At 34.0% G+C, this 19,942-nt stretch overlaps 1 protein-coding gene across 1 annotated transcript; it reads left to right on the forward strand.

The window, feature by feature from the left end:
• Window positions 1-5,466: 5,466 nt before the first annotated feature.
• On the forward strand, window positions 5,467-14,524 carry LOC140166903 (adhesion G protein-coupled receptor L4-like). The gene is made up of 8 exons (XM_072190389.1): window positions 5,467-5,527; window positions 7,038-7,157; window positions 7,998-8,075; window positions 8,896-9,083; window positions 11,230-11,297; window positions 12,877-12,982; window positions 13,712-13,821; window positions 14,404-14,524. The coding sequence occupies exons 1-8, from the start codon at window positions 5,467-5,469 to the stop codon at window positions 14,522-14,524; spliced, it is 852 nt and encodes a 283-aa protein (XP_072046490.1).
• The last annotated feature ends 5,418 nt before the right edge of the window (window positions 14,525-19,942 follow it).

Below are 19,942 nucleotides of genomic sequence, written 5' to 3' on the forward strand. Positions count from 1 at the left end.
TCAAACTCTAATATCTACTATAAATACTCACACCCCGATTTTTTTTTTTTTTTAGTTTTATTCACCCTTTGAAATCTACTTTAGAACGTTTTGTACTCACACCCTGCTATCTACTCTACATATTTTTATACTCATGCTTTGCTGTCTACTGTAGATATATTTACACGGACACCTTGTCATCTACTTAAGATTCTTTTATTCGCACACCCTGCCATCTACTTTAGCTCGTTTTACACTCATACCCTGCTATCTTCTGAATATACTTTTATACTCACACTTTGCTATCTACTCTAGATAGTTTAATAATCACACCTACTATCTACTGAAGATACTTTTATTCCCACACACTGATATCTGCTATATATAGGCCTACTGTCATACTCATAACCTGATATCTACTGTTGATAGTTTTATTCACACTTTGCTATCTACTTTAGAAAGGTTTTTACTCACACATTATCTACTCTAGATAGTTTTATGTTCACACTTTGCACCAGCTATCTACTGTCGATAGTTTTATACTCAATAATTATTGCGAATATTCGCAATAATTATTGCGAATATTCGCAATAATTATTGCGAATATTCGCATATAACATTGCGAATATTCGCAATAACATTGCGAATATTCGCAATAATTATTGCGAATATTCGCAATAACATTGCGAATATTCGCAATAACATTGCGAATATTCGCAATAACATTGCGAATATTTGCAATAATTATTGCGAATATTCGCAATAACATTGCGAATATTCGCAATAACATTGCGAATATTCGCAATAACATTGCGAATATTCGCAATAATTATTGCGAATATTCGCAATAATCACACCACCAGTTTGATTATGTAGGCCTACTTATTAATGCAATCGGTGTTTCATGCTTCGGCGTCACGGTTCTATAACTTTATAGATAGTTTGATACTCACACTTTATTACCTACTGAAGATAGTTTTATACTTGCATGTTGCAATCTACTGAAGATACTTTTATTCTCAAACCCTGATATCTACTCTAGATATGTCATCTACATCAGATTCTTTAATACGCATACCCTGTCATCTACTTTAGCTCGTTTTACACTCATACCCTGCTATCTACTGAAGATACATTTATACTCAAACTTTGCTATCTACTCTAGATAGTTTTATAATTACGTCCTCTAATCTACTGAAGATACTTTTATACTCACAGCCTACTACTGAAGATACTTTTATTCTCAAACTCTAATATCTACTATAAATACTCACACCTCTTTTTTTACTTGTTGGGAGTTTTATTCACCCTTTGAAATCTACTTTAGAACGTTTTGTACTCACACCCTGCTATCTACTCTACATATTTTTATACTCATGCTTTGCTGTCTACTGTAGATATATTTACACGGACACCTTGTCATCTACTTAAGATTCTTTTATACGCACACCCTGCCATCTACTTTAGCTCGTTTTACACTCATACCCTGCTATCTTCTGAATATACTTTTATACTCACACTTTGCTATCTACTCTAGATAGTTTAATAATCACACCTACTATCTACTGAAGATACTTTTATTCCCACACACTGATATCTGCTATATATAGGCCTACTGTCATACTCATAACCTGATATCTACTGTTGATAGTTTTATTCACACTTTGCTATCTACTTTAGAAAGGGTTATACTCACTCATCATCTTCTCTAGATAGTTTTATGTTCACACTTTGCACCATCTATCTACTGTCGATAGTTTTATACTCAATAATTGTTGCGAATATTCGCAATAATTATTGCGAATATTCGCAATAACATTGCGAATATTCGCAATAACATTGCGAATATTCGCAATAATTATTGCGAATATTCGCAATAATTATTGCGAATATTCGCAATAACATTGCGAATATTCGCAATAACATTGCGAATATTCGCAATAATTATTGCGAATATTCGCAATAATATTGCGAATATTCGCAATAACATTGCGAATATTCGCAATAATTATTGCGAATATTCGCAATAACATTGCGAATATTCGCAATAACATTGCGAATATTCGCAATAACATTGCGAATATTCGCAATAATTATTGCGAATATTCGCAATAATATTGCGAATATTCGCAATAATTATTGCGAATATTCGCAATAATCACACCACCAGTTTGATTATGTAGGCCTACTTATTAATGCAATCGGTGTTTCATGCTTCGGCGTCACGGTTCTATAACTTTATAGATAGTTTGATACTCACACTTTATTACCTACTGAAGATAGTTTTATACTTGCATGTTGCAATCTACTGAAGATACTTTTATTCTCAAACCCTGATATCTACTCTAGATATGTCATCTACATCAGATTCTTTAATACGCATACCTGTCATCTACTTTAGCTCGTTTTACACTCATACCCTGCTATCTACTGAAGATACATTAATACTCAAACTTTGCTATCTACTCTAGATAGTTTTATAATTACGTCCTCTAATCTACTGAAGATACTTTTATACTCACAGCCTACTACTGAAGATACTTTTATTCTCAAACTCTAATATCTACTATAAATACTCACACCCCGATTTTTACTTGTTGGGAGTTTTATTCACCCTTTGAAATCTACTTTAGAACGTTTTGTACTCACACCCTGCTATCTACTCTACATATTTTTATACTCATGCTTTGCTGTCTACTGTAGATATATTTACACGGACACCTTGTCATCTACTTAAGATTCTTTTTATTCGCACACCCTGCCATCTACTTTAGCTCGTTTTACACTCATACCCTGCTATCTTCTGAATATACTTTTATACTCACACTTTGCTATCTACTCTAGATAGTTTAATAATCACACCTACTATCTACTGAAGATACTTTTATTCCCACACACTGATATCTGCTATATATAGGCCTACTGTCATACTCATAACCTGATATCTGAAGATAGTTTTATACTTGCATGTTGCAATCTACTGAAGATACTTTTATTCTCAAACCCTGATATCTACTCTAGATATGTCATCTACATCAGATTCTTTAATACGCATACCCTGTCATCTACTTTAGCTCGTTTTACACTCATACCCTGCTATCTACTGAAGATACATTAATACTCAAACTTTGCTATCTACTCTAGATAGTTTTATAATTACGTCCTCTAATCTACTGAAGATACTTTTATACTCACAGCCTACTACTGAAGATACTTTTATTCTCAAACTCTAATATCTACTATAAATACTCACACCCCGATTTTTACTTGTTTGGAGTTTTATTCACCCTTTGAAATCTACTTTAGAACGTTTTGTACTCACACCCTGCTATCTACGCTACATATTTTTTATACTCATGCTTTGCTGTCTACTGTAGATATATTTACACGGACACCTTGTCATCTACTTAAGATTCTTTTTATACGCACACCCTGCCATCTACTTTAGCTCGTTTTACACTCATACCCTGCTATCTTCTGAATATACTTTTATACTCATACTTTGCTATCTACTCTAGATAGTTTTATAATCACACCTACTATCTACTGAAGATACTTTTATTCCCACACACTGATATCTGCTATATATAGGCCTACTGTCATACTCATAACCTGATATCTACTGTTGATAGTTTTATTCACACTTTGCTATCTACTTTAGAAAGGTTTTTACTCACACACTATCTACTCTAGATAGTCTTATGTTCACACTTTGCACCAGCTATCTACTGTCGATAGTTTTATACTCAATAATTATTGCGAATATTCGCAATAATTATTGCGAATATTCGCAATAATTATTGCGAATATTCGCAATAACATTGCGAATATTCGCAATAACATTGCGAATATTCGCAATAACATTGCGAATATTCGCAATAATTATTGCGAATATTCGCAATAATATTGCGAATATTCGCAATAACATTGCGAATATTCGCAATAACATTGCGAATATTCGCAATAATTATTGCGAATATTCGCAATAATATTTCTAATTTTTTTTTTTTTTTTTTTTTTTGGCACTAATATGCTTCCGTAGTAAACTCTATAAATCTAATGGTATGTAATTAAAGTGTATGTGGGCCTGGTAGGTGGAAGGAAAAGACGTCCATCATGAACATTTTAACCTTTCGTATTGAAGATACACGTATAGTTTACCAAAAGACCTAATTTGCCATAAAATTTGTATTATATCACGAATTAAAAAAAATTTGATGTCAGAAGGAACACAGAATGCAATTTGGTGGGTCTGATGGTGGGTGAACGACCCCTTAAAACAGAAGCACATTTGATTATTTACATGACACATGCACCATGACTAGGCTATTTGAAGTCAATAATATTGTAATGCCACTATAGTTACCATTGTGAAGTTTTAATTTGCAGAGTCGGCTGAATAAATTGATCAATAATTGGTCCATTTTCAAGTAGGTCTTCGTGGATTAATGGCTGCCCTGAATTAAATGATTATAAAGGCTACATTTTTTCAAAAAAACAGCATGGCTCAGAGCAGTGACCCCGCGCGTTCGTTTTGCGGTGCGCACAGCATCGCGGAGAAATTGGCAAATAATTTTGTCCAAATATGGGTAAAAATTTTGGTTTTTTTATTATCTTGAAAAAAAAATTACACAAGCTTCAAAAGTGGGCTGTGAGCGGGGGCTGTGAGAACCATACAATATTGCGACTATCGGAGTCATTCTGGACTACTATTTCCTAAAATATGTTCTAAACGTATTTGATACCTACATATTGGAATTGGGTGTATCATGTACAAGTATTGTCTTAATCAATAACCAAACTCATTTAATAACTTCTTTATAAAACGCTCTGATATCCATTATAGCTATCACATAAGAAGCAGCAACAATTAAAATCAAACAAAAAATACAGAGGTTTTAATAATAATAATAATAATAATAATAATAATAATAATAATAATAATAATAATAATAATAACAACACTAATAATAATAATAATAATGATACGAAAGACAGCACACGGCAGCTTCTTATGAATTCGTATAACGCATGAATTGTATGTAATCATGGTAGGCCCTAATACGAAAGACAAATACGGCAGCTTCTTATGAATTCGTATAACGCTATTATGAATTTGGTAAGCCTGTGTAACATGAAAGGCAACACACGGCAGCTTCTTATGAATTCATATAACGCATTATGAATTTGAATTTGCATGACGTGTATGCATTATTTTTTATAAAACAAATAATCATGTATACATCTCGGCGTACACCCTTGGCTACCTGGAAACCGGGCTTGGAAAATTAAGGTTAACTGAAATTATAAATGCGACAATGGCATGATGCCAGTGGGTCAGAAGGCCTAAATGATTAATAACTGGACGAAAACTGCACAAGATCGAATATGTAATACATGCAGGATACTGGAATCTGGAAATTTAAAGACGGTCTCGGAAAATGTATAAATTAAAGTACAACAAACGTGAAGGAAGTTATGTCAAAAATGGTGTCATCACTGATAGTGTCGATTCTTCTTAGCATCTTCCTGAAGAGCGCTAACTGCAGTAAGTAAAATATTATAAAACTGACTTTCGGGTTTCAAGGTAAATGGAAAATAGGTCTCACTTCCAAATAAAACATGTTATTTCGTTCCCTTGAAATATTTCGTTTCCTCGAATAATTTAGTTTATTTCGCAATATTACTTGATTCGCTCGAAATATTATTTGGTTCCCTTCAAAATATTTATTCGCTCGAAATATTCAGCCCCTTCCTCAGTTTCACCCACACACTTTTGAGGCAAAAAACCCAAAATCACACAAATTTCCACTTTTTGCGGCAATTTTGTGCAAAATTTGTTGATAGAGGTTATCCGTGTTCTATACGTTGCATATCCTATCAACGACTGCTATACCTTGTTTAGGACTTTCAAAACAAGTACCTACATGTGCAACCATGACTGTTTCAAGATAACCCGCCAAAGTCATGCAGGTAACTCCGAGGTCGTGCATTGAATTGGTTTGAATGAGGAATACTACGGGAACCAGTGCCTTTTGTTAGAAGTCACACATGAGTGAAGTGGATAACCTCTATTATGTCCCCTAAAATTCACTTTGCCCCCCCCTTCCATGGCCCCGGAAAAATTACTGGTGCCGCCACTGCATCGAGGCGCCAGAACATTAGAATGATGAATGAGACGGTACAATCGGTACAATGAAATGCCATTCTTTTTACACTCGTAATTGTTTCAGAATACCATTGAATGCCGATGTTACAATGTTCGCATTGTCATATGGTCATAACTTCATAACCATAAACCTAAAATAAAAGTTTGAGACGTAATCTTAAAACCCATCCATTAAGGGATCTAAAATGAGCGTTTATTGCGTTTCGACAGTATTTTTTGTGGGACATGAGAGCACCTCAGACGTATCGAATTGCATTCTGAATACGAAGCATGTCTTTCTGATATCAAATAATTTTCATTTTTGAAAATCACAATATAATACAAATTTTATGACAAATTATAAAAATTTGATATTTTTCAAATTTTGATATATAAAACAGTCCTCGAAGTAAATTATATAAATCTAATGACATATTCTTAAAGTGTATGTAACAGGGAGGAAAAGCCGACGGTCAATTGAAAATTTTGACCTTTCATATTAAAGATATGGATTTTTTCCCAAAAAGACCTAATTTTTCTTTGGTGTTTTGGGGAAAAAAATCCATATCTCAATACGAAAGGTCAAAATTTTCAATTGATCGTCGGCTTTTCATCCCACCTACATACACTTTAAGTATAAATCATCAGATTTATAAATTTTACTTCAATTACTGTTAAATATCAAAAATATCAATTTTTAATGATTTGCCATAAAATGTGTATTAAATTGCGAATTTCAAAAATCAAAATTATTTGATATCAGAATGACATTCTTCGTATTCAGAATGCAATTCGATATGTCTGATGTGCTCTAATGTCCCAAAATAAATACTGTCCAAACGCTCATACCCCAGCCCTTAATAAAGCCTACATTACATATTGTGTCGAATTACTCGCAATTGTTTTTCAGCTACCTTGACGACCACAACAAATCCTCCAAATGATGCAGGGCAATTTGAAGACAATCTTGAGAGCACCATTGAGGATATTATTGCAAATGGCAGTAACTCGGATGCATCTAACGTGTTGGGTAAAATACTATCTGCATTCCTAATTCAGTATCGAAGTTACGTAATGTTACTATGTCAACGGGATCACGCGCTAGAGTAATGAACCACGATCGAAATGATCACCACATAAAGTATATGGCACTCGAAGGCATACCAAAGTAGCGTGATCCGGTAACCAAGAGAATTACGTAACCACTTCGATGCTGAATTACAAATAATATTATCTTCTTCTTTTTTGTAAAGATCTACTCATACATAACTGATCTTCAGAAACGTTGAAATAAATCTTTCATTATGGAGGAAGCTGGAGAATAATTTCCTACAGTAGCCTTAATCCAAATTTCCAAACTGTGAATCTATACTGAAACAATGGTATAAAATAAACATCTAGTCTCGGTACACTAGTGAAAATATAATGAGAATTCTTTCAAAGCGATGAGAATTGGACAAAACTATGAGAATTGACAATTTTCTCATTTCTATGAAACTTTCTCATCTAAATGAATGAGAAATACTAATTAACGTGTCAACAACCTGTAACCATGGTAACAACCCTGATGAATCTGTTCAGTAACCGGTCACGTAACATTGTACATTGTGACATGTTAATTAGTAATTCTCATTCATTCGGATGAGAAAGTTTCAATGAAATGAGAAAATTCTCAATTCTCATAGTTTTGTCCAATTCTCATTGGCTTGAAAGAATTCTCATTTTAAATTTTCACTAGTGTAGTACTAGTAGAGTTGGATATAAGTTTACTTGTGGCTGCTTGCAAACTTGAGCAATGGATAATAATAATAATAATAGTTTTCTACATTAGTTGAAAACCAAGGTGACTAATATTTTTCAATTTATTTAGTTGCAGAAGTTATTGTTAATGGTGAAAAAACAATTACATTAGAAGAAAACGCGGTGATACTCAGGACAAGTTCTGAAGGTGAGGCACAATGTTTTTCCACTTGCATGCAGAATTCGCATTTTTAAGAAATAAGTGGGCGGGATGACCATTCATGGTTCCAATGTGTATCTTTGAATAAGTCCTAAATTTGATCAACTAGCCCTTTTGATGAGCAAGGGAAACCGTTTGAAATTGAATTGGGCTATTCCAGAAAATAGATGCACACCCCCTATAGAGGAGTTCGGATGTCCGGACTTTTTGTCCAGTCGTGACTGTTGGAAATCCAGACTTTTAAAGTGCCCAAAGGCAAAAAAATCCGGCAGAAAAATAGTTTAAAATCAGAAATCCTCAATTTGAGAGCTCATTTTCAACATTTCCGTGATTTTTCCTTCATTTGATTGAATTTCCAAGCTTTTTCCAGTAACATTGGCAACTGGAATTCCAGTCGTTTTCAGATAGCAGACTTGGAAATCCAGACTTTTCTTTGATTGAAAATGTACTCCTCTATAGGGGGTGTGCACCTATTTTCTGGAATAGCCCATTATACCACTAGATATGAGAGTATTTTGGTTCATAGCAATATTAAACTCTCTTGACGCAGGTGCCGACTGCAGACGACAAGTTTCAATTGTTTTTAATTCAAAAATTTCCGAAATGTAAATTTTCATGACCATATTTGGAATCAACATGAAAAATGCAATAAAATGAGTACAAACAAGCCTAGTATTGGTTCAGTAGTTCTAAAGATAGCTCTTGATATTTTGAGAAAATATTTCAACACTTGAACTTTTTTCCGTTGAAGCGCATGGCTAGCACGCAGAGCATTAACCTCGCGAATTCAATTTTTCCTCTGTTACAGTTGAAGTCGTTGTTGCACATTTTACCGAAGCCGTTGACGCCCTGACTGATATACAGTATGAGAATACTCCTGCGTCAGAAACCAGGATGGTATCGAAGATCATCAGCATTGATATGTTCACAGCGAATCGATCGGAAGAAATCACGACATTAGATGAGCCAATTACCATTGTGAACTCAATAATAAAGGTATGCAAACAAAAATTTCTTAAAACGTTTAATCAATACGTTTTTTAAAATATTAAAGTAACATTTAAATGTCGGGTTATTGTAAAAAATATTTTGGACAAACATTTTTGCAAAATATTTGGTCAATATGTAAAAACCATTTTGTTAGGATGTTTTGCATCATGTTTTGCATCATGTTTTATGAATGTTTATTAAAACGTTTTTATATCCTTTATATAACTCGACATTAAACCTATTCTATAAAATGTTGCGTGTTTGCTGGGAAAGAGTTGATGTGTGGGACTAATAATAATAGTACTTAATCGATTTTATTATCGATTATTATAATTTATTATTATAAGATTTTATTAAATAGTGTTGTTGTTTTTATTATTATTATTATTATTATTATTATTATTATTATTATTATTATTATTATTATTATTATTATATTTTTTAATTATTAGGCCAAGTAACAAAAATAACATGTATCGTCCCCGCCCTCACCGATTTTTGGAGATTTTCAAATATTTGTGTTATTTTTCCTATTTGCTCCCTTACTTTATTTCTAAAATTGTTGTGATGAAAAGACATGTTCAGAAGTTCTTGGTTATCATTTATAAACACATTGCAAACACTTTCTTCAAGCTAAGGGTAGGGCTTTGGGGAAATAACAAAAATATCTGGGGGCCTCCCCGATTTGATGATGGGTTGACAAACACTTTGCAATTGCAATTTTACACAGAAATGAATGGTAAAAAAAAATAACACAATAACAAATAATAAGGACCTCCCTCACCGATTTTTGAAAAAGTCCGGACGATATACATGTTATTTTTTTTAATTGGCCTTATTATTATTAATATTATTATTATTATTATCATTCTTGTCATGGCCCATGTCGCTGCTTCATTGATCATTGCCGGTATTTGCCAAACACAGCATCCAGCTTGGATTCTTCTTTTTACTTCTCACTAGTTGTCCGATGTACGAGGGTCATTCAAAAAGTTCTGCTTTAACCCTCATATCCCATCGTCTGCAAGTAGCAGCCCATTCATATTTTCCATGATTATAACCTACGGTCTTATCTAACATGTGACAAAATTGAGTTTTTTAAAAGGTATAAAATACCCCTTTCCGCTTGTTGTAAGCGAAATAAAAATGAAACCGGAATTCAGTTTATGAAGTTAACCAACAATCAGGCCTGGTTAATAAGGATATCATGATCATGAGAAAATCGGGAGGTGAGAAAACACGAATCTTAATGCTGAATGTCTCGTGCCATGTGCTCTGTACACTTGGTTGAGCAGCCTGTGTGCATAGAGACACACGTGAATGGGAGATGTCCTACTCTTCAAAATAAGCTATAGACGAATCCAATTTCACGCATTCCTACACCTCAATGGTAGCCATGGCTGGGTCCCCCTTAGGTCTATTCCACCCAAAATGTGAAATGACGTGGCCTTGGCGGTGATATTTAACTGCAGTAACAACACCAGTTTTGTGCAGACGGGACCCAGTAATGACCGACTGAATTCTGACCATCATTTGGCTCGATGGATTCGTCTATACAATAATTAATAAGAATTTTACAGCTTAGAGTACAAGGGTATAACTTAGGAATAAGAAAAGGATACAGACCGTTAGGTTGCATCTTGCAAACTTGAGTGAGGAAAAATTGCAGTAGGATTGAGATGAGGTAGTGGTGCCCTAATAATATACATTATGCATATGGAAAGGTTTCTATACAAAAACCATCATGCGCACTTCAATGTTATAGCAAGGCGAATGTGGACAATCTGTTGAAGACTACCTATCCAAGCACATTTTTGACCAAAATGTAAGTTTTAAAAGTCAAAACCTCAAGTGTTCCTTACACTATTTTTCAAATTTTATGTCAATAAATGAAAAAGCACACTTATATTGTTCATATACTAGCGTCACTAGAATGAGCAATGGCCAATACGGGTTCCCAAAATAATACTTAAATATAATAACTTCCATTCCCCAAGATAATCACCTAAACCACCCATCTCCTGCCAATGCAAATCACGCAACATAGCGTCGCGCAAGCCAGTGATCTCCTTCCAATAAAAACCGCCTTAAATATCGTAACACACGTTAGGCGGCCTGCTTTTTGATTTTGTTGATTTTGGTTGTCCTCTAGCCGGAGATTCCAACTGATTTGACCTGGTATGTTCAACCACGATGCTCATCATGGGACACACAGAATAGGTAAGTAGTACATTAACATCTCATTGTAACATAGTGCAGTTATACTGCATACTGCATAGCAAACATGATTCGACCTTTGCAGTACTTAAACCTGGTTAACAGGAAACTATTCCAGCAAAATCAATTGATAAAGTCTAGCCCATCCTCCACATTAAATGGTGCACTGCACTTATGCCCAAATATGGCACTTGCCAATCATTAATCACCCACTTGAAATCCCCTGGCTCGCTGCACTGACCAAAGTTATGGACAGATATGGGAGCTGTTTTTGCTGTTATCTGCCATTTACATATCAGGGAGATACGAACATTTGCAGATTCCCCACATACTCAGTTTTTAGCCTACATGTAATGTATACAATATTCTTGATTGACATCAAGTACAAAATATCCGTCAAGTGGTTTAGCTTTAATGCCCTTCGGAAGAGAGCGGTCTACAAGTGAGTGATAGTCACTCAAAGTTGCATTTGATTTACACAGGGAATTTTGCAGGCCATGCCGTGCCCTACTTGCTAAAACACCAAAGTGCGAATATTTCAAAATATCTAAATTAGCTAAAAATTTAGGACATGTTACAAAACTATATTTCCTAGAATTTCAGAGAGTACAATAGATATTGGCCGGTTATTTTTCACACAGTGACGTTAACTAGGAAATGCCCTATACCTCTAACATACATTTGTAGAGGTCACACCTCAATGGTGAGAGCACTGTGTATTGTGTATAGGAAAATGAACAGTAACTGCAGTATGATAATCTTTGCCGAAGGGTTGGGAAGAATACCTGTCAAAAATTAAATAGGTGTGATTCTCCATACACGGGATCGACGCCTATTTGTCTCCTCCGAAGGAACGAATGGTTTCATGTCTCATTTACCTAACTCCAAATACACTATGGTCATTGGACAGAGGAGGTCTGAATTTGCAGGGAAGACGTAATAGGTATATAATATATAGCTTTGATATGATGTAAAAGCTATAATATTCTCTGGTTTTAAAGTTTGATAAATAATTATGTATAGGCCTATGTGTTTCAAACTTTGATCAAACTTTTGGATTACACTAGAAGGTCTTGGGGGCATCTTGTGAACTCTATGTAGATGTTATCAATTAAATTGAGAACCTACTTTTTCGCCTAATAAATACATGTTAAAACGGCTCCATTGATGATGGTCCGAGAAAATTATGGCCTGCCACAAAAAAAGACTATGAAGTCGCAAGTTGGTAGCGTACATCCAGGCTGACTGAGTCGATGGCTTTGTTTGCCGCGCACCTGTTCATGCCAGAAGTATGTCTGTGTGTCCTTTGTGGATGGGGAAACAATGGACCATTCACCAAGGACCACCAATGCAATAGCCAGGGCGTTTCAAATCTACCAACTTGCGACATTAGCTCATTTACGGGCGCCTGGTGACTTGTACTCGATCCATACGCATATCGCTTTCCTTAAATCTCAATTATTGTAATATATTCAACATCTTCTTTATGTGAAATTTCAATTGTATAAAAAGACAAAAGGCAGCCGATAAAAGATTATTACTGTGTTTAACTTTTTGCACGATACTTTTATGTTTGTTCCAGATATTGGACGGATGAAGGCTGTGCGCTTATGAGTCTTAATGGTACTCATTTAGAGTGTGAATGCAACCATCTTACTATATTTGCAGTGCTTATACAGTTTACAGAGGTAAATGTTACTAAGTTGAGAAAACGAGCGGTAAGGGCGTGAAGGCAAAGGCTGTTAGTTGTCAGAAATGGTCAAATGGGATGCACATTTCCATTATATAGGCATGGTCTGACCATGAACTTAAGGGTAGACGAGGTATTGTTGGTCGAAAAACCAAATAATAGATTTTTCATTATCTAGAACAATTTATTGTTGTTAATGAGTTATGTACGTTTTACAAAAAGGTTGTTGTTTCAGCCCTCTTTACAACATAATTCAAGAACCACAGGACCTATAAAAGTATATCTGTGATATTTGAATTCTTCTACACGCTAAAATGAGTAATGCAGTTTTTGCCAAAGCTCGCTACCATTCGCAAGATGCTGTGAACTACTAAATCGCAACAGTTTAAAATAGTTGATAACCTTAATGATAGCTAATCTGATCAGCGCTTAATGGGTTTACAGAATTTGTGTGTTTTTTTCAACGTTCTTATCCCCTGTCATCTCGTCCTTTTTGTGTTGGGTTGCCACGGCAACCCAGCAAAGTATTAGTTGATATCAGTTTTCTGTTGTTTCTAGTAGTAATATATGAAAAAAAAACCCCGGAAACCATTTGAAACCATTTGACCATTTTATCAAAGAAATTAAAGGGATTTTTATCTTAGAAATACTCAGGCATCATCCACACACCACCAACATCACCACCGTCGTGTCCCTTACCTTATCATTTCCATTTTCTTACACACAGTATCCTTTGACGTCAGTGGATGTCCGAGCACTGGATATGCTAACTTATTTGGGGTCATCGCTTTCTATTGTTTCTTTAGCGGTCACTCTGGCAATCTACATTTACTGCAAGTAAGTATAATTTAAAGTTGATCTGAAAGTGAACTTAAAAATTATCTTATTTTGGTTTTGGTCTTCAATTTAAATGCTGCCAATCAATGAACTCAAAATTTAATCTTAATCGAGCTCTGCTTAGCACAAATCATTATACTACCCTAACTATATCCCGAATCCTAAATTTACCATTGTTATACCCACACCATTTCATGAAGGCACAGGATTGGTCATTGCACAAATAGCCTACAATAATTGCAAGAAAGTGTGCAATTTGTACAAATAGCACAAATATCCAGTTGCGTAACTAATTTTTACAAATTACATAAATAGGCACAGATAGTTGCAATTGATGCAATTTATGTCGGACAATTGCACGAATAGCCTACAGTTGCAACTTCAGATAGTATGCACTTTGTACAAATAGCCATGTACGTAAACAATTTTTACAAATTGTATAAATAGGTGTTGCAATTTGTGCAACCACAGCCAGTTTAGGTCAAAATTTTAGAACTACTCTACCCAAGACCTCTTCGTCACACTTTTTATTATCATTATTACTATTGTGTTGATGTGTTGAATTAATGTGTTGAATTTCAGGTTATACAAGTCTCACCGTATCCTTATACACATGAACCAGTCGCTGGCTTTGTTGATTTCCCACCTTATATTTGTGACAGGAATTGAACTGAACGGAAATGTAGGTTTCCTTGGCATATAGCCTATGCTAGATTAGATTAGCATTTAGCCTATGCTAGATAAATCTAAGGAGCCTTTAAGAGGCATTATCTGTTATTTTGGAGAATTTTTGTTAAATGTTTGCCACGGTCAAAAAATGGATTTCCTTTAAACTTTCATATTTGATGCACCTTGACCTGAAACAAACACACATGGGATAAATTTCGGAAAAATATCCCCGTTGCCATGGTAACAGCCCAATTTCCATTTTAGGCCTATTTTCACAATTTTTGCATTTTTCAGCAGTCAAAATGTCAAGTTTTGAAGTCAGTGTTACTAATATACACAGTATATATACAATGTTTTCTTTATAAGGTATGAATAGGTCAAACCTTAGATGATGCATTGAAAGTATAAAAATAATCACCAGATGTCAGGTTGGGTTATACCATTTATTTGAAATAGGGGTGTTTTTCAACTTTTTCAAAGTATGAAAATATACCAACTTTGTATAGCTCATAAACCATATGGTAGTGCTCCGATTTCAATATCGACCACAGCATGTTGAGATGATACATTGGTCTTATGAAAAATTTACATTTGAGCTTGGGGAAAAAACATCTGTTTATACAGTGTTGCCAGACAGTTTCCTATTTTTTCGAAATTCAGCACAAGACTCACCTTAAGTTAAATGATGTGAAATTGAAACTTCACCCTTTCAAGGAACATTTATTAGAAAGAAAGTTAATTTCATATCAAATTTGATAAGTTATTATGGTCAGTGTTGTTCTAAACCACATGGGTGTTGCCAAAATTGGGGTTTAATTGTAAGATGTGAATATTTTTCAGCTTATTACAAGTCTTAAAAATACCTAAATACAATGGCATGCATTCCTAAAATAAAGATGTAAAAATGAAACATCGACCTCATTATTTTGAGATGATACATCGGTCTTATGAAAAATTTACATTTGAGTTTGAGGAAAAACATCTGTTTATACAGTGTTGCCAGATATTTTCCTATTTTTTCGAAATTCAGCACTAGTCTCACCTTAAGTTGAAAATGAAAGTTTATTAGAAAGAAATTTACTTTCATATTAAATTTGATCAGTTGTATAAATGGTCAGTATTGTTCCAAACCACATCGGTGTTGCCATAATTAGGGTTAAACAGCGAGATGTGGATATTTTCAACTTTTTACAAGTTTTAAAAATACCAAAATACAATGGTATGCATTCCTTAAAAAAATATGTGAAAATGAAACATCAACTTCACCATGTTGAAATATACATATCTGGTCTTATGAAAAATTTACTCTTAAGCTTGGGGAAAACATATGTTTACACAGTGTTGCCAGGTATTTTACAATTTTTTTTCGAAATTTAACACAAGTCTCACCTTAAGTTAAATGATGCGAAAATGAAACTTCACCTTCACAAGGGAAGTTTATTACAATGAAATTTACTTTCATATTAAATTTGATCAGTTGTATAAATGGTCAGTGTTGTTCCAAACCCCCTGGGTGCTACCATAATTAGGGTTTAATAGTGAGATGTGGATATTTTCAAATTTTTTCCAGTGTTAAGGGCTCAAATAGCTACCTTTTCTCATATTTTTGTGGACCTGAGAGCACATCAGACATATTTTGAAATTTGCGATGTAATACAAATTTTATTTCAAATGATTAAAAATTGATATTTTTGAAATGTAACAGATCTCAAAAGTAAATTGTATAAATCTAGTGATATGTACAGCCGGTGTCTCAAAAAATTGTGCAAGTAAAAAGCGCCCTCTATGGCAATTAGAAAATATCGTTGTGACATAATGATTACATCAACGTCAAGGGCATAGTCTTAGCTCTCAAATGCCGTTTAGTCTGTTTAATTTGCTAATTTTTATCTGTTTAGTTAACAACGAAAGGGTAAAATCACAATTGTACCACTTTTACTAGGGAAGATAAAGAAGACTGTACATGTAAATCAATGATAGCATCAAGTTTTCTAAAGAGTTCCTTCGTGAAATCAAAAGAATGCATCAATTATACAACAATAAAAATTGTTTTACTGTTTTTACTATTTTATGATGATACTGGCATAATATGATTCTCTTTTCCACTTAAAACAGATTAAAAGAGAAATAGATATTTCACCTTATACTGTAAAATTAAATACATGTGCATGTCAATGATTTTATCATGGTAAATACTATTTTCTTTGTCACTCAAGACATGTTAAAAGACAACCAAATATTACAAACTTATAGGTTAATGAACGCGTATTACTTGTTGGGAGAGAAATGAGACAAAATAATGCATGCGCTCTGATGTTTATGCGTCTTATGCACGAGCCCCGAAGGGGGGGGGGCTGTAAAAGTGGCACAATTGTGATTTTACCCTTTCATACCCTTTTCATATCTCGAGATTAAAACAAGCAAATTGAACAGAACAAATGGCATTTGAGAGCTAATTACACTCCGCCCTTGAGGTTGATGTAAGCATCATGTCACAACGGTATTTTCTATTTGCCACAGAGGGCGCTTTTTACTTGCACAATTTTTTTTACACAGGCTGTAGTTAAAGTGTATGTAGCTGAAATGAAAAGCCGTCCATCATATGAAAATTTGACCTTTCGTATTGTTTCACCAAAACACCTAAAAATGTAGGTCTTTTGGGGAAAAAATCTATATCTTCACTATGAAAGGTCACAATTTTCAATTAACATTAATTAATTGATTAATGGTCAGCTTTTCATCCCAGCTACATACACTTTAAGTACATATCATTAGATTTATGAAGTTTACTTTGAGGACTGTAATATGTCAAACAAAATTTTTTTAATCAATATATTTAATTTACCCTAACATTTTTGTTGTATTGGGAATTTTAAAAAAAATCTAAATATTTTATATCAAAAGGACATTCCTGGTATTCAAAATGCAATTCGATATGTCTGATGTGCTCTTAGGTACGACAAAAATACTGTGCAAAGGTGGGTGACCAACCCTTAAAATATAACACAGAAAACAACAAACATGTATACTTTAAAATATACATAAAAGGCATAAAATGTTTACCAATATACACATACTAGCTAGGCTAAAATAAATAAGATAACATAGGATTATTACATTATATATTACAAAAAGATGCATACAAGAGTAAGATAATGTTTAATTTAGGCCTACCCCATATGATTAAAGCACACAAACCAACTATACTTGCAAAAAAGATATGGGGAACAAACTAGATCCAGCAAATGTCTCAAAAGATATGAGAATGGTCGAACACAATAATGCACAGAACCTTTTCACGGCCAGACAAATTAATGACCAGTTACTTTTCCCGAGAGGAGCTCGCAGGAGAGTCAAAAGTATGGAATTTCAAGTCATGCTGAAGAAGAAATGACCATTGAAATGTTGCATGATATTGTTGCTAATTCTCTGTCATTCAAGCATCCCCTGCTCATTGATGACATAAATTTGTGTGAGCTTGTGAAAAGGAAGCAACTAACTAAAATTAAGCTTTCAAGACTAAAGGAGATTTATATGAACACTTTTGCAGATACTTAAAGCAAAATAAAAAATCACCAAATGTTGCTAAAAGTTGTCTGACGAAATATCCGTTTCAAGTAGAAAAACAGGACTACTGGGCACGGTATACCTCTGACATGACCCCGGAGGGGGTTCTCCCTAGTTAAAGGTATCGGGGTGTACCAAGGTTTTGGGGTACCTTAGCAATTTTGGTATATCGGTTGGTGGGTTTTCAGTGGATACAATACGCCAAATTGGGCGTATTTGGGCAAAAGTGCCCCAAAAAGCACACAATTAGGACAAATTTGGGTGCTTTTTGGGTGTGTTTTGTGAAAAATTGGAATACTATAGCTATAACTATAATAAGGTGTCATTTTTAAATTGAGAATGTATCCACATTTCACTATTAACTCCATTTATAGTGGCATCATCCATGTGGTTTATTCATAGCAGCGATATCAACAATATAAAACCTAAAGTGAGATATGCGTTGAATTGATATGTGATAATATCTGGCAATACTGCATAGAAGGAAATATTTTCCTAACTCAAATTTAGAATTTAAATTCACATACTAATTTTTAACTTTAATATTTGTTCATTTCACAACAATTTTAGAGATGTGTACTATTTTTAAGACGTGTAAAAAGCTGGCAATATCTAAATTGTCACATTAAACGCCAGCTATGGCAACACCCATATGACTTAGAATAACACCGACCATCCCAGATGATCAAATTGAATATGAAATTAACTTTCTTTCTAATAAGATATGTTCCGTATGAAGGTGAAGTTTCATTTTCATATCATTTAACTTAGGGTGAGACTTGTGTTGAATTTCAAAAAAATAGGAAAATATCTGGCAACACTGTATAAACTGATGTTTTACTACCCACCCCCAAATCAAAATAACTTTTTTATAAGGCCAATGCATCATCTCAACATGACGAGGTCGGTGTTTCATTTTACATCTTTATTATAGGAATGCATGTCATGGTATGTTGGTACTTTTTGTAAAAAGTTGAAAATATCCACATGTCCACAATAAACCCCAATTATGGCAACACCCATGTAGTTTAGAACAACACTGACCATTATAACTGATCAAATTTGATATGAAAAAAATTCTCTTTCTAATAAATGTTCCTTGAAAGGGTGAAGTTTCAATTTCACATCATTTAACTTAAGGTGAGACTTGTGCTGAATTTCGAAAAAATAGGAAATTGTCTGGCAACACTGTATATACAGATGTGTTTTCCCCAAGCTCAAATGTAACTTTTTCATAAGACCAATGTATCATCTCAACATGCTGTGGTCGATGTTGAAATCGGAGCACTTCCATATGGTTTATGAGCTATACAAAGTTGGTATATTTTCATAATTTGAAAAAGTTGAAAAACACCCCTATTTCAAATAAATGGTATAACCCAACCTGACATCTGGTGATTATTTTTATACCTTCAATGCAGCATCTAAGGTTTGACCTATTCATACCTTATAAAGAAAACATTGTATATATATTGTGTATATTAGTAACACTGGCTTCAAAACTTGACAATTTGACTGCTGAAAAATGCAAAATTTGTGAAAATAGGCCAAAAATGGAAATGTGGCTGTTACCATGGCAACGGGGATATTTTTCCGAAATTTATCCCATGTTTGTAAGTTTGAGGTCAAGGTCCATCAAATATGAGAGTATAAAGAAAATTAATTTTTTGACCGTGGCAACACTATTCTCGAAAATAACAGATAGTTCCTCTTAACATGTTTGCTGTTTTTCATAATTGTAGTCTGTTCGTTTCCTTCTTCATTTGGTAATTTTCCTATAGCTTTCCTCATGTTCCTACTCCGATTGATTTTAACTATTCATTGATGTCATGATGTAACGACTTTTGGGTTAAACCATAGTCATCTGCCATCATTTACTGCCTCA

The sequence above is a fragment of the Amphiura filiformis genome, chromosome 12, assembly GCF_039555335.1.
Source record: "Amphiura filiformis chromosome 12, Afil_fr2py, whole genome shotgun sequence".
In the NCBI taxonomy this organism is placed as follows: Eukaryota; Metazoa; Echinodermata; class Ophiuroidea; order Amphilepidida; family Amphiuridae; genus Amphiura; species Amphiura filiformis.